Source organism: Cordyceps javanica, chromosome 1 (assembly GCF_051103115.1).
Source record: "Cordyceps javanica chromosome 1, complete sequence".
In the NCBI taxonomy this organism is placed as follows: domain Eukaryota; kingdom Fungi; phylum Ascomycota; class Sordariomycetes; order Hypocreales; family Cordycipitaceae; genus Cordyceps; species Cordyceps javanica.
In genome coordinates, this window is record NC_139295.1 from 479,460 (window position 1) to 499,318 (window position 19,859).

At 51.5% G+C, this 19,859-nt stretch overlaps 3 protein-coding genes across 3 annotated transcripts; 2 read left to right on the plus strand and 1 right to left on the minus strand.

Annotated features, from left to right (window-relative positions):
• Window positions 1-347: 347 nt before the first annotated feature.
• Window positions 348-3,603, minus strand: V2A60_000152 (uncharacterized protein; the record flags this gene model as incomplete). The annotated part of the gene is made up of 3 exons (XM_083251523.1): window positions 348-886; window positions 942-3,390; window positions 3,445-3,603. 3 exons carry the CDS (start codon window positions 3,601-3,603, stop codon window positions 348-350), a joined length of 3,147 nt encoding a protein of 1,048 aa, XP_083107649.1.
• Window positions 3,604-5,447: 1,844 nt separating this feature from the next.
• On the plus strand, window positions 5,448-7,150 carry V2A60_000153 (Mob1/phocein; the record flags this gene model as incomplete). The annotated part of the gene is made up of 4 exons (XM_083251524.1): window positions 5,448-5,470; window positions 6,021-6,379; window positions 6,430-6,541; window positions 6,601-7,150. 4 exons carry the CDS (start codon window positions 5,448-5,450, stop codon window positions 7,148-7,150), a joined length of 1,044 nt encoding a protein of 347 aa, XP_083107650.1.
• Window positions 7,151-16,934: 9,784 nt separating this feature from the next.
• V2A60_000154 (bZIP transcription factor) lies at window positions 16,935-18,758 on the plus strand (the record flags this gene model as incomplete). Its single annotated transcript, XM_083251525.1, has 1 exon — window positions 16,935-18,758. One exon carries the CDS (start codon window positions 16,935-16,937, stop codon window positions 18,756-18,758), a length of 1,824 nt encoding a protein of 607 aa, XP_083107651.1.
• Between the last annotated feature and the right edge of the window lie 1,101 nt (window positions 18,759-19,859).

Consider the following 19,859-nt stretch of genomic DNA (forward strand, 5'->3'; position numbering starts at 1 on the left):
GAAGAACTCACAATAGCTCAGGATCTAGACTAATTTACCAAATAAATTGATTTTGAAGTCTAATCCTTGTCTTAACATGTTTGGCATCAATTCGTTCCCCGAAGCTGTGTGTCCGGCCCACCGTCACTACTTCAGCAGCCACGCGGGATTCTTTATCGACGACAAGATCGCTGTTCTCGGCCGCAGCAGCAGTCTTTCGACTTGCCTCTCTAATCTCGAAAGGACAGAAGTTGACAAAGCACATCCAAAGCAAAGTATATTGGACTCTAACACGTTGGACTAATGCCATTCTATATTTTGCGCCACCGAATTATGCAATATGGTTCAACCCCCATCCAATATCATATCTATACAGCTTGGCTATAACCACTGACCAAACGCCGTTGGCCATACTTCAAGTATTTTCGCAGCTCGTCTGCCCAAAAGACTGTACTGCATAGAATCGTTAGGCGGAAGAGATCACCGAAGGTCAGCGGCACCGTCTGGAACACCTCTTGTAGTGCTGGCAGGTAGATAACAAGAATCTGACCCACTAAGCTGAGTGACACAGCCCAGTTGAACAAATTGTTCGAAAAAAGGCCAACTTCACCGCGGATAATGGACTTGCTTTCAGACCGGCAGCTCAATGCGTTGAACATGTCAAACAGTACGAAGCAGGTAAAGGTCATGGTCGTGTCACGCCGAGTAACCTCACCATCGGCAAGCATCTCATGACTATAAATAAGCATGGTTCCGACCATGATGATAAAAGCCGATGTCAACACGCGTGTCATGACACCCCGTGTCAAAACAGGATCATTTCGTTTCCTAGGGGGCTTGTTCATCACATCTGGGTCAACGGCTTCAACGCCAAGAGACTGGGCGGGAGGGCCATCCATGATGATATCTAGTAAAAAGTCAGCAAATCGAACCCAAACATCGGTCCATGATCTACAACTTACTGATCCAGAGGATCTGCATTGGATTTAATGGATTCTTGAAGCCGAACAAGGTACAGAGGAATACCAGTGACAGACCTGCGGCACTTGTGGAAAGCTGAAATCTTAGGAAGTTTTGGATATTGCTGAAGATTCCTTTGCCTTCTTCAATAGCGCGCAGAATGGTTGAAAAGTCGTCATCAGTTAGAATCATGTCGGCAGCCTCCTTGGCAACATCAGTGCCATGGCGACCCATGGAAATACCGATATCAGCCTTCTTCAGTGCCGGCGCATCATTGACGCCATCACCTGTCATGGCGACGATATCGCCCCGAGATTGCAGAGCGCGAATGATCTTGAGCTTATGGTCAGGTGTCGTTCTAGCGAAAATAGTGGTGTGCTGCATCGCATCCGCAAGAGCCTCATCGGACATTTTCTCGATCTCGTCGCCTCGTAGGACGGGCTTAACGGTGGTTTGTCCAGCGGTGTGCGAGCTGGCAGTAGCGACATTCATGCCTAGCTGTCTGCCGATAGCCAGAGCCGTTGTTTCAGCATCGCCAGTAATCATAATTACCCTGACGCCTCCACGCATCAGTCGTCGAATAGATTTGCCGACACCAGGTCTTGGAGGGTCGCTCATGCCAACGAGCCCAGCGAATGTTAGGCCCTTGAAAGCGTCCTCGCCTGGAAGGATGGTGGGCGATCCCATTGCTGGTGTATTGCTTCGTCCGTTGGATTTACCAAAGCGTGAAACTGGCCCGCTTGCAAAGGCAAGGACACGGAGACCCTTTGAAGCCATCGACTCTGCAGCCTGGAGTGCTTCTTGTCTGCGGGATGAGTCGAGCACAATTTCTCGGCCGTCCTTATCAAGGTACGTATCGCAGGCTGCGAGAACCTTTTCAATAGAACCTTTCATGTATGCGTATTCCTCCTCATTACCAATAATGACGCCCATCCACTTCCGGTCGGAGCTGAAAGGGACGTCACTTGCACGAGCTCCAACAGATTCGCGAACATCATGCTCCTTGAATTTGTCTAGAAGGTCCATCATGGCAACATCAGTTGGCTGACCGACCCATCTTGTGAATGAAGGAGTATCCCCTCGGCCCAGAGTCGACGCCATGACAGCGAGGGATGGAACAGCCCCTTCTGTATGACTGTGGGCAAGTCGTGCGTCGTTGGCAATATTACCAATGCGTAGAATTCTAGAGGTGGCCTGAGACGGGCTGGATTCGAGGGTATCGGACTCTTCCTCCACCTTGATCACCTCTCTGCCAAAATGCCACATCTCAGCAGTTGTCATGTGGTTGGTTGTGAGTGTACCCGTCTTGTCTGTGCAAACGACGTTGACAGAACCGAGCGTCTCGACCTTGGGCATACGACGCACAATGGCATTGTGCCTTGCCATGCGGTGCACGCCAAGGGCAAGAGTGACGGTGACGATGATGGGGAGACCTTCGGGAATGGCGGCGACAGCCAAGGAAATGGAAATGGTAAAGATTTCCAGCAACTTTTTGCCTTGCAGGAAGCCAACAAGAGAGATGAGGCCAATGACGACGAACGACGCCTTGCTGAGTTGCGAGCCTAGATCATCCATGGACAGCTGCAAGGGTGAGCGTGGACTTTCGGTTCCAGATACACTCGTTGCAATAGCACCGAATTGCGTGGCCCCCCCGGTTGCGAAAACAATGCCCTGGCCGTGGCCCGACTTGACCAGGGTTCCCATGTAGGCAATATTTTCCATGCCTGCGCCAGAATTGGGTGCAAGCGAAGTGTTGGAAGGCTCGCCGCCAAATTGGGGCATTATATGACTTCGCTTCGCTTCAGTACCGACCCGAACAGGATCTGTCTCACCGGTAAGGTTGGAGGCGTCAATTGTGAGATCAGCGGCCTTGATAACGCGAATATCGGCAGGGATTCGGTCGCCAGTGGTAAACAAAACCAAGTCCCCCGGCACTAGCTGAGAAGCCATGACCTTGGAAGAGGTGGCATCTAAAACAGTATCCTCGGGGGTTTTGGTACCAGGATCGCCAATGTCTTGAGCATTCGTGATGTTGGAGGGAAGTGCCGGGCCTCGCGGGGATGTTGACTTGTGTGGCGAGCTGCGCAGGAGATGAGCGTGGTTCGGGACGAGATGATTTAGCGCTTCGATGGATTTCTCGGATCTGTATTCTTGTATAAAGCCAACGCTGACAACAATGGTGACAGCGACAGTGATGCTGACTGCATCGTCGGCATTGCCCAGGAGCAGCGAAGCGCCAGCGGATACCAGCAGCATGACAATGAGGGGCTCTTGGAACTGCTTAAGAAAGCGTAACCAGAGAGGCTCTGGATCATCGTGTGGAATCTCGTTGGGACCATGACTACTGAGTCTCGAGAGACCCTCGTTGGGGGTCAGGCCGTGAGTGAGGGAGGTTCGCAGGCGGGCGGCGGCTTCACTTGGTGTCATGAAAGAGAATTCGTCGGCGACGCTCTGCAAGGAAAAATGAGTCAATTGACGATGAAGAAACTACGGTGTAGTACTCACACGAGCATGCGCCGACGTTGTTCTGGCATGGCGCGGCCGCGATGGTGGCTGATCATAATCGAGGGGCTCAGAGTCTGTGCCGGTGATGGTTGGCGTTGACGAGGTTGGCAGCAGAGGGTGATTGTCTGCACGACCTCGTTCGGACCACGGCAGTGACATGATTGCACTTGGCGGTACAGGGCTCGAGGGATGATGCGGAAGCGTCAATCGCTGTGCTGCAGATCTCACGATGTCATGGGCGCAGATGCACGACGTGTCTTCAGACTGCGCTCCTAGCGTAATGGTAATGGGGCGAAGGCGCGCTGCAAAGCCTGTGATGCCCGTCTTGGCCCAGATGAACGACCAAGAGTACAGTGGGCGCGCAGCAAAGAGGGTCAATCGAAGAGATGGAGTCGCGAATGTTGGGAGAAGTATAAGATTCAGCGCTTCGCAAAGGAGTAGGTACTTGGTCGCGAAGGCTGACTGAATGGTTCGGAACAGGCCAACAAGGCGTCCTTTTTTGGTGGGGCCGCATTAGGGGCGGCGGACGGGCTGCAAGGCACTTACTAACGAGCCGGACTACTTATGTTGGGGCTGCAAAAGAGAAGGTGTTGCGGAAAGACGGGAGAACGGGAAAAGGATCAAGAGAAAACAGTCAAGGAAGGAGGATACAAGGCTGTTGATATTCAGCAACAATACCTTTTGGCGTCAGCTGTCCTCGTCGTTGAGCAGTTTACGGGCTGCTGCCCGGGAATAAAGCTGTCGTGCAAGCAGGGGCTGGATATTCTGGGGTGGACAGTGCCAAGGGTCGACCTGGGTGTATCTCGTTGGACAGCCTCTGTAGAGAATAACGTGGGCAAGAGATTCACGCAGAATAATTTTTTTTTAAAAAAGAATTTCTTCATTGAAAAAGAGAATCATTATTTCTAACTGGAACACTGGAACACAATGGCAACAACAGGTGAAACCAAGTCCCTGGTATAAATGTACGGGCAGCCGTAAGTATTGCAAGGTCTCTGGGGTGAGACCAAGAGCGCTATACCTCTTGAGGAATCGCACCGAGTTGCGGTCGCTGTACTGAGTACTCCGTACGGAGTTCCCAGACGCCAGAGCAGCTGCCGCAAGACCACTAATAAAACGTAATTCTCAGAAACGAAACATGGGGCCTTGTTAGGGCCTCTGGTCGCTATACTCAGTAAACAACACCACAGCACCACTAGGTAGGAGCGCAAGCTCGGCGGTTCATGTACAGGAATAGGCTAGAGTAAGTACTTGGGTTATATAATAGAGGAGACTTTGAAAACCATCTAAGTAGTTTCAATGCCGTATTCTCGGTACATACATAGGTACGTACTAACAGGTACAGAGTACGTACCTATCGAACCATCAATCATGTGGGGGACAATACCTACAGATGACCGACAACGTGCAACAGAGGATTCATTGACTCGGTTCGGCCAGTGACAAAGCATCCAACTGTGGTACCTCCTATTCATAAAGTAGAGCCCTTTTATCGTTGAGAGTCACTCAATAGATTTTTTCATAATCCCATCGGATTTGAATCCATCTTCTCAACATCAAAATGTGCTCTCCTCCACATACCGTACGCAACTCTACTGGTGGTCAATTTTGCTTGGCAGCAATCTGTTGGCGTCTGCTGTGCTCAGGAGACCCCTAACAATAACTGGCAGCCCACTTATCCCAGACGCCCAGAACTCATCAGGCCCTGATAACAATCTCCCGCCCTGAAGCTTAAACGCTACATCTCAACCCCTCGCCGCTTCTTCCCAAAGCACCATTGCCGCTCCTCTCTTTTACCTTCCCCCCCCTTGCGTTTGTTTGACGGGGTAGCATCGCGCCCTCGTCGTATTGGCCACCGCCCCAGCAAGCCCTGCTCGCTAGCACTCACTTTCAGACTCGTCCTAGCCGCCAAATCCCGTGACAAAGCAATACTCATCTGCCCCTCCTTCGGGCAGCATCTGAGCACCTGCGTCCCGCTCCACCGCCGATTTCTCCTGTTCATCATGTCCAATCTATTCTCTGGGATGTAAGTATATCTGCCTGTCATCTAGTGTTTTGCCTCGACTTGCTAGGCCTCTCTTACGCGGTCTTCATCCGCCTGCATTGGCTGCTGTTTGCCCCTGTCTCGTCACTCCGAATGTCTGCAGCCGCCAAAGCCACCAACTCGCCCTAGCGGTGAGCAAGGAGCTGCCGCTTGTCATTCGAGAGATGCCATTGCAGTCCGACTCTGTGAAGCGATTTGAGATGCGCAGATGCAAAGTGGTGGACATGATCGGCGGTTGCCGTCTAGCAACGGGCCGCGGTGCACCCCGCTGCATTGCCAGAGCTTCTACTCAATCGCAAGGTCCAACAAAGTACCACCTGCGCAGGTGTTTGCAACCTTGAGCGCTGCTGGCCTGGTCATGACACCGTTATGCGGCTTGCTGATGGCGCAAAGCTCGCCGAGACCATGCTGTGACGTTCAAAGCACCAATGTGTCGTGCCATGGTCCCTCCTTCTCACGCACTCATTGGCCGGCCGCTGTCATCATCTCCGTTGCACCCGGTGAACCCAACGTGCTGACCGGCCGTCTCTAGCAACGCCCGTTTCCGAGGCGGATCAAACAAATCCCCCGGTCCCCAGAAAAGCCCAACCACCTCGACGGGCCAACTTCCAACCTCCGATTCCCAGTCGCAAGGAAGTCAGTCGTCCGCCAGCCTTGCCCCCAAGGTACCTCCGCTGCCAAATTCGCCCTCGCTCGCCCAGACCATCGGTATGGACGAGAAAAACGGCAGCATCCCAAGCGGTGACGAGATCATCAACTCATACCACCTCCCGAAGCCGCTGCCGCTATGGCTAAACGCCAATTGCACCAAACACATTGTCAAGGGCAACTTTATGACATTGAGTGCGAGACCGAAGACGGTTGAGCAAGGAGAATGGATCGCTCATCAGGGTAATACTGCACCGTAATCGCGATGGTATGGCAAGCTAATGAGCCCGTAGTTGTTGAGCACTATCGAAATCTGTGGAATTTCGTCCGCGTCGTCCACGAGAAGGAAGAGACTGGTCTCTCCATCTGCAACTCCACAACATGCCCTCGTACCTCTGCTGGAGCGTAAGGACATAAACCACCCTGCTGCACATGTAGAGATTGCCGCTAATCGCCATCTGCAGTAATCACTCCTTCACTTGGCTTAACCGAGACCGGGAGCCTGTCGAGCTACCCGCTTACGAATACATGACTCTGATGCAGCGATGGATTTCCGGCAAGATAGACGACCCGGCCATTTTCCCTACGGACCCTTCTGGCGTTTCGTACGCGCACAATCCTGCGATTACTACAACGCCGTTGTCGCAGCTCTCTAACCCGGGCGAGAAGGAGTGGCTCGGCAAGCGATCTGGATTTCCCGACAAGTTCCTGGAGGTGTCCCAAATGATTTTTCGCCAAATGTTTCGCGTGTACTCGCACCTGTACTGGTCGCATTTCACGGAGCCATTCTACCATCTGAACCTGGAGAAGCAGCTCAACAGTTGCTTCTCTCACTTCATCCTAACGGCCACAGCCCTCGACATGCTGGGCCCCAACGAGCTGGAGCCAATGCAGCCTTTAGTCGACCTTTGGGCGGCTAACGGCACCTTCCCACCCGAGTCAAAGGCGTATGAGTATGCCAACCTCCGCGCCGGTGAGCGTCTTTTGCAACTGGCTGGCATTGCGCAGCAGTAGATCGATAATGAGCGCTGTGTCAAAGGTGTCTAGAGATCTATGCCGGACCATATTTTCAATCATGTGCATTCAATTCGCGTTGATTTTGTCATGCATGTGGCTTCGAAAGCCACCTTTCTGCCTTGGAGTGTGACAAGAGGGGAGTTGAGTTTACGGAGCAAGATTGTTTATCGTTGTTGGAAAAGAGAAAAGGAGTACATTGGCGCTGGTGTCAATTAGGAGAAGATGCAGACTCTACTTTTTTTTTTTTGCGGTTGCATCCTTGGTTAGCAAACAGTCAGTGATTGTGGTCTCGACTGTTACTACCATGGCGTATTTCAAGGGCGAAAGGTGTGGTTGTTTCCTCCCCCGCAGTATCTACATGTGTATAACACTCTGGATTTTGTCTTGAAACAAATAGTGCAGTAAATTTTTTTCGTCATGTACTCATTTGTCCAGGAATATGTTGATGTAGAAAGGAGGACAAAGAATGCCATCATTCCCTGGGAGCAAAGCTGCAGGCAGTCGGTCGACTGTTTCAGATACAAGGACTTGGCTCGCAGAATTGCAAGAATTGCAGAAGAGCATGCCTGATGAGATGCATGCTGGGGCCAAGGCCACGAAAGCGACGCATGCAGGAAATTGTCTCAGATGCAGCATACATACATACATACCATGAAGGGTATTATTCGGGGGAAGGCTGAAAGTAGCTCTTTGGATGTACCAGTAAGAGGAGGGGCCCCGGGGGGTGGAGGAGTGCAGAGGAGGAGGACATACGGAGTAGGAGGGAACACCGTCATCGTCGTGGAGCTGGCGTTTGGCGGTGACGGGTGAAGCAACGAGAATCATGAAAGCGTGCGGCTCAGTATCCGACAATTTGCTTTTTACTTTCTTTCTTTCTTTCTTTCTTTCTTTCCTTCTTTTTCCTCCTCTCCCCTCTTTTTTTCTCTCTCTCTTCCACGCTGCTAGTGTGATGAGCGTTTACAAGTCAGACATGTCTGACGGTAGTGGTTTTTTTTATTATACTTATTTTCTTTTCTTTCTTCTTTTCTTTTTATTCCCTGACTACTGATATGAAAACTAGTTGACCTGCATGTCTCGGGGTTTTTGGCTTCACGCGCGCGCGCGTGGCGGGGCGCGGAGACGGTCTTCGGCAGCGGCCCATACGGGGGGGGAGGGGAGCAAGAGGGTGACAAAAAAACTGGCCCACGCCAGTCACCCTCGAAGGAATCTCATAGCCTCTAGCACTTCGTTAACTGCCCTCAAAGCCTAGATCTCTCGCTAATAGAGAGTTACTATATACCTCTTATAAAAGCTATTAATAAATAGCCTTATTAGGATATTATTACTTTGCGAGAGCTAGTAGAAGAAGGTTAGGAAAAGCTATCGCAAGAGACTATTAACTAATAGGTCGATTCTATGCATATATGGCTAGAACACTGTGTTAAACTTAACAGCAAACGAACTGCCTTTTGAATTACTATAGAATACCTTTTTCCCCTTATTTTTTACTAATAAATTAAAGTTCTTAGAGGTAATTATATCGAGAAGGTAGTTTTGTTCAAAGTGGGCCAGTTATTCTGTCACCCCAGTGGGGAGATGGGGGGAAATCATTGTTTCAAGACACGCAGGCCGCAACTCTTGTTCTGCGCATACATGGACCTGCACGACAAGGATGGAGATCTAGTTTCAGTATCATTATTTATTACGTCCACTATTTCTGCTCTCATACACACACTCTCTCGCTTCTACTGTAGGTCTTTTGCTGCAAGCTGCAAGCTGCAAGCTGCACGCCAAAAAATGTTTGTTTGATCTTGTGGGTGGAGATGATGGGCTGAGTGAGGTGAATCTTTGTGTTGCTTTTCCTTCCCCTTTCTCGTGTTAGTAGCTCTTTGCTGCTGCTGTTACTGCCCTCGACAGCTGCACCATGCATGGGCTGCAGTGCAAAGCACAAGAAATCCCACGCCTCCCCCCCTATCCCCCTAGAGAAAAAAAGGGTTCGCGGCGAAACACATGTATGATAGTCGAGGTCGCTCGAGTCTTGGTTGACCGCCAGTCTTTTCCCCACGTTGCTCCCGCGTCATACACATGCTCTCTCCCTCGGGGACGATCGAGGGGCGAGGGGGCGTGATGTCAAGTGGCGTGAGGTTGTGAGTGCCACCACGCCATGCGCAAAGGGAGCGAACCTACGGAGTACTGGTATACTTATTGGGATGCCCGCGTGAGTGCAGAGAGGTATGTAGAGAAGCGGAAAGGAGAGGGGGAGGGGCGCGCCGGCGCGCGATGGTACTGGAGATGGAATGGGATTGGACTGGGAGGGAACGCGGATCAAACCCTTCCCCAGGACCGCCTGACGTCCAAGACAAGGTGTAGATTTTGGGGACGCGAGACATGTCTTTCCTTTCTCCTTCCAATTTGGTTGATAACGTGGTTTGAATGTGAGGAGGACGGTGACGGGCAACAAGGTTACATAACAACCTGCGCAAGATTGGGTGGGTAGGTGCGGGCCGCGCCGCGAGGTGCGAGTGAAACAAAGGTGTCGAAAAGGAAGAAGAAGAAGCAGAAGAGGAAAAACAAAATACAAATTGTTAAAAAGGAATTAGGAGAGAGATGATTCACCTTTCATTGACGACATTTTACGTCAGTATGAACAAGCTACTTGGAGGCTAGACCATAAGACTCTAAAACGCCATGAAGACAATATAAAATAAAATCGTTGACCGCATGTTGAAATTGTCTTTGACAATTTGCGGGAACCACGGTCAGTTTCGCACGGATACCTACGCTGGTATGGCACCCGTAAGTAAGTAGTTGCAAGGCGTTGCAGATGTGCAAAGCCGCAAAGATATCAATGCTGCGCGCGTCCCGAAGCGCCCAACGTCTCTTTGCGTCTGCACGCCTTGACTCTAGCCGATTTACAGATGTTCTCCGTCTCATCAATGAGTGGAAAGGCTAAGAGAAAAAAAGGAAAAGGGAAAAAAGAAGTAAACGCATGGTCGTCTACGAGGGAGTCGTAGAAAAAAGCGGGCAAAGGCAAAAAAGAAAAGGCAAAAAAAAAAGCACTTATTAAAGGGAAATGCTGAACAGTTAAATGAGTATTCGCCAAAATTAGTGAAGTAGTACATAAGTCGGGAAATTGATTTGATGATCGGGCTACTGGGAGAGAGAAACGGGTTCTTTGTTGGAGTTTTCAACGGACGGGGAGGAGCCGCAGAGAGAAGATGCCGAAGGAGGGGCGGCCAGCCAGGCATCCAGCTAGGTAGCCAACCAGCCCCCCCCCTCTGAAGTCTAGACAAACAAAGTAAGAGAAAATTGAGAAAAACAAAACACCAGGTCCATTCAGCCGAAGCAAGACCAGCAGGTGTCGCGAGTTAGCATATTCAAAAAGGGGCCAGTAGGAGTGAGTATACTGTCCATATTCATCTACCGGCGTAGTCGGAGGGAAGGGAGGGGACGAGGTAAACCCAAAAGGCCTAATAAGCCAAGTAGTTAGTGGTAAACGGCGGCCAGCCCGGGATTCGGGTTGGGCATCAACGAGCCCAAAAAGAAGAAGAATACGAAAGACTGTGAACAGCCACTGGCGAGTAGATGACAAACCGGCCGGGCTACCAGATCAGGGCTAGCTAAGGCTACGAAGCCAGGAAGTGTTTTTCTTTTCTTTTTTTTTTGTTGAGCAGCAAACAGGTAACTAGGGGAGTACTTAGGGGAGCGGACGAGGGCATGGAGCGACGGAGCTGCATGTATACATTTTTTTTATTTACCATTTTTTATTTTGGCTCACCATCAGCTTTTTTGGTGGTCATCGGAGAAGGGAGAAGGAGGGGGGCATGTATTTCGGCCAAAGAGAGGCCATGAAAGAGTTGACGGGGGACAAAATAATGGTCGCCTGGCCGCATAACAGGCCGGGTGGAGCTTGTTGCTTTTGACCGTGTTTTGCGGGCGTGTGCGTGGTGTAGATGGATGGGTATACGTAAGTGGGAGTAGGTAGGTAGGTAGGTAGGTAGTATTATAGTAACGATTTCTTATTAGCGGTGGTGAGTAGCAGTGGTGGTGGGCTTTCTTGTTCTGTGATTTCTGGAAAGAGAAAAGGTTCTTATTTGATAAGTAACAGTAAAAGAAGAAAAGGGTCATCATTGCGAGACACTTTAGATACCTGGGTACTTTGGAAAGTCACGGAGCCATGTACTCTATACTTGGGTTGTATTTAGTCACCAAGATAAAAACAAGACGAAGAATAATAAAGCTGAATGCTGGGTGGACTTTGCTGAGACTGGGCGCGTACTTGGTATATAGATAGGTACGTCGGTGGCGATACTAGCTCCTCGGGTGTTTGAGATAGAAAAGGTACGTAGATGGACATTGGTGGGAATTATCAAGTAGAGCGAATAAGCTTTGAGGGAAAAGGCTCATTACCGTCGCCAGAGGAGGCGGAGGAGGACGAGGACCAGCTCAACAGGTATGAAGAAAAAAAGGCAGGCAGTCAGGTGGCGGTGACGAGATATCTTGTGTGTATAACTACCTAACTAGTGAGTGGAAGTGAGAGTGAGTGAGCAGGTGCGTGAGTGAGTGAATGAGCAAGTGGGTGGGCGGGATATGATTGTGGTTGGTGCAGCTCCGATGGGCTGCCCAGTACTTACCAGTGCACCCGGAGTACTTACCTGTTATGAGCCTCTGGTATGGATAATGGGATTGGCTGGTGCGGTTTTGGTGTGGCTGCGCGGCGCCACTGTCGATTTCGTCGTCTCGTCTTGGCCTCCCAACAAGCAAGCAAGTTAAGTAGTTACTTAGTAAGTAGTTACTTAGTAGTTGCACAGGCAAGTAGTAAAAGTACCACTCACCGCAAAACACAACGTAGAGGATATTTCTCCTCCGCCCTCTCCGCCCTCTTTCCTGCACCTGCCCTTTGGTTAAGTAGTACCTAATGACGGGATGTTTGGTAACACCTTTGCGGCTACTTACAAAGCACACAAGGAGCCAAAGAGAAACAAAGAGATGTACCTAAATATTAAACAGCATGGCAACTTTTTTCAGAGATAAAACCAGATGAAATAGAAAAAAAAAACAAAATACGCTTTTGATTTATTTATATTCCAATCTGTAATCCCTACTTTACGCCAATCCCTACCATTCTCATGTCTCAGATGTCGCCCTCGCGGGAGGTCCATCCCCAATCAGGTTAACAAAAGAGGCCCTAAATTGCTAAAACTAGAGGCTACTGCCGCCGCCTGATGAGCGCCCGCCCCATGTCCATCATCATCCGCCCCCCCCCCCCCCTCTCTCCCTCGCCATTCATGTCCCCCTCCAACCCTCCAACCCTCCAACCCTCTGCCCTTCAGTCCCTCCCCATCATCTACATCACCACATTTCTGCCTATCCTGTCACCCTGTCTCGCGCCGCTTGTGGTCCTGTGACGACCCCTCTGCGGAGACCGATACGACCACCGCGACGCCGTTTACCTTTTTGTTTCTTTCTTGCTCTCTCTGCCTCTTTCAGTCGTTTCCCATTCCACATCATTCCCACACACCCCTTCCCCCCACGCGGAAAGCCTACTGGTAGGTTCGAGCATAGGTACTTAGAGAACAGACGAGGTGGTGGTCGAGGATGAGGACGAGCAGGAGGGTCGTTGTTCTTCTCAAGTCACATCACATCCTCCCTCTCTCTCTTTCTCTTTAAACCCTTGGCGTCCACGGGACTGGCTTCACGCGCAAATAGGATGCTTTCCCGGCGTGGGGGCTCATTTTTGTCTGGCATGACTTTTTTCATGCTTCCACCCTCACTCTGGCTCCTTTTGCAAATCAGAGGCCTTCATCATATTCCAGCGCTCTCGTCTTTGTTCCGACCCTTTATCTTTTTCCCCTTCGTGGCGTCATTAGATATGAAGCTGCCCTGATCATTCGGCGTCGACGACCAGGATCAAGCGAGCCTGCAGATGCCTCGTCGCCTCGACTACTTAGTACCCTCGCTTCAACCTGGAGTCACAAGCTGCTCTCAGCCTGTCAACCAAACTCTCGTCCTCAACGCATGCCTGCATGCTCGGCGTCGTGCAGGCTTTCTTTTTGAAGCATTCTCATTCGCCGATCCCAAGTCTCACTCCACGCATGCACATCGACTCAGACACTTCTTTTGTTTTTTCCTGTCGCAACGCCGTCACGCATCGCCATAGCTAGTATAATAATCTGTATGCATGTTGGAGTAAAAATAACAATAGGCCCAGTCACGCACCCCCCCAAGCGCCCCCTCCCACGCTCCCCTCCTTGGTCCCGGCCGTCGGGTACCTGCTTTGTCGCTATTTCCTTCTTCTTGATGCCCAAGAATGCTCGATGAATGACCGTCAGTGCTCCAGTCCTCCGTTAGTTCCTTGCGGCTGGAGGCGAACAGCGCCACCCCGCGCCCGCAACGCTGCTGATTCTGCCCATCATGTGTCCTTGTCTGCTGCGATCTGGCACAGCTCGAACTTTTCGTTGCTGGCGTAAACACAGATACACACGCACGCACACACACAAACCACCAGCTGGGTGATGCAAGAGAGCTGCAGGTGGCAACGTACCGCAGAAGCCAAACTGCTGCAGTTTACGGGGTCATAACCGCTGTATTCTGCATGCCTCCGGTACAACATGCTTGCTTCACAGCCTATGCGGCCTCCCAGTCGCATAATGCGTTTGGTGAACGATAGCCACGAGGCCATTGTTACGCCTTGTGCTGCCGTCGGGGGTTCTCTGGACCCCTTGCGCCGCCCGGGCCAGTGCGACGAATCATGCTATACCGCCGGCGTGGCTGTCGGCGTGACTACGGGAATGACGGGCCTTGCCGGTTGAGGTGGGCTTCGCCCTCATCTCAGCAGACGAATAGATGAAGCCCAAACTGGCCTCGTTACCTCGTTTCGCCACGGAACCCAGTGATGTACTTACCGCCCGCGCCCAGGGTACCTACCCCCTCTCCAAGCAAAGGTTAGGTTGTGTGATGGAGCGGAATGACACTGCCACTGCCCAGACGACCCTTTGATGGCTCGGGTAGTGGTAGCGACTCATTTGTGCCCGATGGTGCTAGTAGCTAGTACAGTTTGGAGTCGGTCATCTCTTGAGCAATCATACACCAGAGAGAGATGCCGGTTGCTGACGGCATCCTTGGATCATGATGACCCAAACTTTGGCGAGCCGGCCTGCTTTCGAGACCGACTCAGAGCCGACGGTCTTGTATTAGAGAATGGGACGAAAAAGAAAGGAATCCTTGTACCTAGTAGAGGCTTGAAACACACATGGTAGTACGATTTTTTGTTCTCATAGGAAAAAAGAAAAAGAGGCGCTTCAATAAACGAGACCTTTTGGACATGGGCTCTGAGTTGTGGACGATGTTGTCGTCTTTGGGTGGATCGCATCGAGAGTTTGGGAGATTCAGAGTGTGACTCGAAAAAAAAAGGTCTCGCATCCTGTCTTGTGTAATAATACAAAACGTGCTGTTGTGAGAAGATACAGGTACATACGGATTACGGCCTACGTATTACCTAGGACCAAGTCGACCAACCTAGCTAACCAGCGTTTCTCACAGCCCCAGCATGGGCGGTTGCACATGCGGTCTGTACCTGACAAGGCCGGTCGCCTTGCTTTTTTTTTTGCTGCAGTGCAGAAGGCAGGGCAAAGCATGGGCATGGAACCTGTCGACAGAAAGCCATGTCGACCGTCTGTCTGTCCATCTGTCTTGTCTGCCCACTCCGGCGGCTGCTGCAGCAGCCCATGCATGGTAGATCTGGTGGCCTTCCCCCAAAGTAGTTGCGCAGGCACAATTGTCTGAGTCTGGAATATTGGGATGGGAGTGGTACAAAAGAAAAGTATCCGTACTACTCTGTAGTAGGTAAGTACTCAGTAGTGAGTGATGGCATTAATAGTCCAACGTTTGCCCACATCCAGGCTTGTCGACATTCCATCTTGTCCCATCACCCTTGTGTTGAACAAGACTTCCCTCTTTGTCACTTGGAAAGGAAGCAACGCACAGCCATACTCTTGGTGTTTTTCCAAACATCCATTTTTCTTTACTGTATACTACTGCTGCTCGATTTATTTTCTCTTCTTCTCCTACTCCAGGCAACGTGCTTTTTTGCTTTTTCGATTCCCTGGCTAGCACAGCCTCGTGCGTATGCAGAGGACCAGCTGTTTATATATATATATATATATATATATATATATACGTACGGCTACTTGGACTGCTGATATATCCGACGATTCGGCATTCCGTTCTACAACACGTTTGTGTTTCAACACGCTTTCTCTCCTGTCATTCTTTGAATCACCACTTTTTCGATTTTTTCTTTTACGAATCAAAACAATCAACGCAGCCGCGGCAGCAAGCTTGTCAGCGGCGACGAGTGAGTGAATGAGGGCCTTGTCGTCCTCCTCCTCTTATAAGGTACGTACCGCTTGACTATATATTTGGTAGGGGAAGCGAAAAAAAGAAGCAGAAGAGAGAGGAACAAGAGGAACAAGAGGAACAAAAAAGAACATGCTTGCCCACACACACACACATTCATCACACGCCCCCTCTCGATACCACCCTGCCCCGGCGCTCGCCTTCTTTTTGCCTTTGGCAGGAAAATCGAGGCCGCCCAGTCGAGGGCCTTGCTCTCAGGTGCGGCCCTCTCTCTCTCTCTCCACTGGAGCCCTGCTGCTGCCACCACCCCTGTTGCTGCCACCACCACCACCACCACCACCACCCAACTGCAACCCGAAGCCACGGCGCCATCTGCTCCGCGGCTTCATCACAGACACTGCATACTTACTACCTACTGCACCGTCATGCACTTGTTCTTTTCTACCGGCCACGGCAAGGCGACTACCCAGGTGCCTCAGTAGGCACCTTGGAGAGCGCTGCCCTGGATGCTACCTCCCCAACTATACACCTTTGTCAGTGCCATAGGTGCTTAGTTGGGAAGGGTGTGACTTACTTGGGGTTCTGGACAGCCCGCCAAGGTAAGTACCTTGTTCGCTAGGCTGACCAAAGTACCTACCCACCACACCTCGACTACGCAGGTACCTACCACTAGAGTACCTGGGTAGGCCCCAAGTCAACCGGCCAACATTTTTTTTTTACTTTAAACCTCGTCCCCATTAATAAAGCCCTTTCCCTCTTCCTCTCCTCCTCCTCCTCCTCCTCTACTCCTCTCCTCCCGCCCCCGCCACAAACCCTGCCTCGTCTGTTTCCCTCTCCACTTTCTTGCCGCCCGCCCATATCCCATATCTCCCTCATCCATCTTTGTGCATGCGCCTCTCGTCTCGCCGCCGTCCTGTTCTTCTCCCATCTTTGCCATCATTCACGAAAGCACTCTTCTTCTCTTTTCAACCCTTACGACTTTTATGATATCATAGCGACTCCCCTGCTCCCTCTTCTCTTTCTTTCTACACTTTGTTCCTTTCCCCCCTCCCCTCACGCAGTCCAGACGGCAGCTGCCTTTGTTTCTTTCCCCCCTCCTCCTCCTCCTCCTCTTTCCTCCCGCCCGTTTAGCCAACCTCTTTTCTGTCCCACAAACGGCACGGCACGGCCTTTCAGCTTCATCGCCGACGCGAAACGCGCTTCCCACCTCCTTCGGCCTGCTAACACCTTTTGCCGCTACGCCCAGATCCTGCCCTTTGCGCCTTTGCCTTTCCTCCCTCAAGACTCGACCCTCGTCTCGGCACTGCTTCTCCTTCTTGCTCCCGTCTAACACGCCCGTCTCGCGCCGACAGCCTTTTCAAGCAACTCAAGCAACGGAGACACGCCGGCTTGCTGCGCGCCAGACACTGTCTATTGCCAGCTGCGTTGCCTGCTCAACTCTCCTATGCAGCTCTTCGCGCATCTTCAGACTTCCCTGGTTTCCGCCGCCAGTGCCTCCAACGTCGATGATCAACTGGTCGACTTGTTCAGTCCCAACACGTTAGACACTTCCTCGGAGCACTCGCCCAACATGGCCAACAGCCGCAGAGAATCTTTTGCGACAGGACCGCCGCTATTCTCCCCCAAAACGGAAGACTGGCAGTCTGTTGATATGCAATCCATTCCCTCCAGCAATCCATATGTTGACCAACAAGACGCTGCTGGCTACCTGCGGATGGAGCACGACAACAGCCATGCCTTCAGCGCACCTACGACAAGTTCATGGGGCATGGCTGCCCAGACGTCTCTCCCCCAGTTCGATCCTGCTGTGGCCGCTGGCTTTGAGGTCCCTGCCTCAATCTACCAGAACGCTGCCCACGCTCCCATGCCATTTCCTGCCCTCTTTGGAACCATGCCCGCCGATCAGAAGAACGAGCAGGCGTCGCCAAAGAATGACTGGCCTGCCACTTCCCAGTCCATGCATCAGACGCCCACTGGTGCTTCTGCCGCGACGGCTGATGGTGACCAGCTTGCCTCCCAAGGCGATCTCCGCCGTGATGGTGTGCGCAAGAGGAACGCTCGCTTCGAGATCCCTCCAGACCACAACCTGAACAACATTGATCAGCTCATTGCCGAATCCACCAATGAAGTCGAAATCAAGGAGCTCAAGCAGCAAAAACGTCTGCTTCGCAACCGTCAGGCCGCCCTGGATTCTAGGCAACGCAAGAAGCAGCACACGGAAAGACTCGAGGATGAAAAGAAGCAGTACACCGCCACGATTGGGGAGCTCGATATGGAGCTCAGCTCGGTTCGAGCCCAGCTGGAAGAATGTCGCCGCGAGTGTCAAATGTATAAGCAGTATTGCGACTCCCTCGCGCTCCAGAGAGAAGAGATGATCCGCAGTCATACCGTTGAATCTCGCGAGCTGCGCAAGAAAGTCACGGTGCTCACCGAAAACATTGCTGCCCTGGAGAACAACTCTGTGCCCACTCCTGGACCCACTGGCACTACCATCAACGGCCCATTTGGCGAGGTTGATAGCATGTGCATGCCCGGTGGCTGGGACAACTCCAACTTCCTCCACCAGTATGGCATGGTGCCCGAGGTTCCCAAGCAGAACATGCCGCCGTCACCGCCCAGGAAGGCCCACGCTAGCTCCTCTGCGGAAGGCGAAAAGACGGCCAGCCAAGGCGGCCTGCTCTTCATGCTCTTTCTTGTTGGCGCCTTTGTCATGTCTAGCCCCTCCCCGCCCGCCATTCCCAGCGTGTCTGAGGATGTTCGTTCCGCCTCCGCAGCACTGCTCGACAATGTTCTGAAGGAGGCTGGCATGCCCTCGTCCACAGCTGCGCAGGTCCTCCCCTCACAGCCTGCCGCGGTGAACTGGGGCGATGTGTCGAGCGGCGCTGCCATGGTTGGTATCTCAACCGACGGCGTGACGGCGCCCATGCTCGGCGAGCTGAATGACTTTATGCAGCCGAGCCGTCAGCAGACGAACGAACAAGCCTTTTCAATGTCTGCGGCACAATACAATGGCGTGAGCGACCAAACGTTTATGCAGAATGGACATCCAGACAGGATGTCGGAGCAGAGCCAGGGCCGCAAGAACCTGGCTGCAGCACTAGCCGAGATCCGGGCTACCAACAAGCAGTCTGGATCCGCTGATGTGTACACGCGTACCCTTCTCTGGGATCAGATCCCGCGAGACGTGGTACGAGACTTCATAAAGATGTTTGCGGAGAATAATGCCGCCCAGATTGACCCGCAGCAATGCAACGAAATCATGTCCTGACGACAAATGTTTACAAAATCTATTCAAGAATAAGACTGACGATACTCTCACGATAACGACTACATTTTACGGCCTACACTGGATTTTTGCTCTTTCTTCTTCTTTCCTTTTTCTTTTCGATAATGAACTGTTTCATTCATGACCGTGGCTACCTTTCTGCCGAGCACCCGCGGCGGTACATACGAGCGCTCTGACGCAACCCACACCCTTAAGACTTTGTTGCTCACGCAAGAAAAGCTTCCCACGAGTCGATCCTATCCGGATACTTAACAATATTGGAGGCATTCTATTTCCTTGGCTTTTTTTTCTGTCATTTCTTTTGGTTTTACAAGCGAGCGAAATGAGCGTGCATTGTTTCTTTTTTCCGTTTTATGTTTGGTTTTCGAATTTTGTTCGGTGGCTATTTTGATTGGGAATATGGACGTGCAAACTGCCACGTCGGTCTCGCATTTTTCAGCTTCTGCCGACTCCTTCAGTCTTGTGAGTGGTTGGGTTTCTGGCTACAACGGCGCGACACGACTTCGCAGTGCTTGTAGCTGGCAAGCATTGACTCTGCATTTTTCGCCGCGGCAAGGCGATCTCAGAGCGACATATGAAACCGCGATGGACGAGCGGACTGATATGACTATAATGTCCTTTATACGTATGAACTCCCCACACTCCTTGTTTCTTTTGTATACTCGCGTGGAACCACATTGGCATTGATGGAAACCGGGAGCCCTTGATGACGATTTATGGTAATATATTTGGCATTCTAACAATTTCTCGCACCCATTTGCTACCACTTGACCTAATAACTGTGACGCCCGTACCGAGCTTAAAAGAGGGGGGGCTTGACAAATACATGCGTAGTTGTGTCCTGGCTGAATTGATTAGAGAGACAGTGGCACATGGGTACCTGTTCCGGGCAAGTAGTTGTAACGCCCGTTGATCTCGACGTAAAGCAGAAACATGGATAAAAGAGAGCGAGGGAGAGCGAGTGGGAGAGACAAAGGCACAGAACAGGACACCAGACGTGAAAAATTGGGGGGTATGTCGTCTTCGTCTCGTCGTTGAACAAGTGTCTTAGACAAGGCCTGGGTAGCATGAGACATGAACATG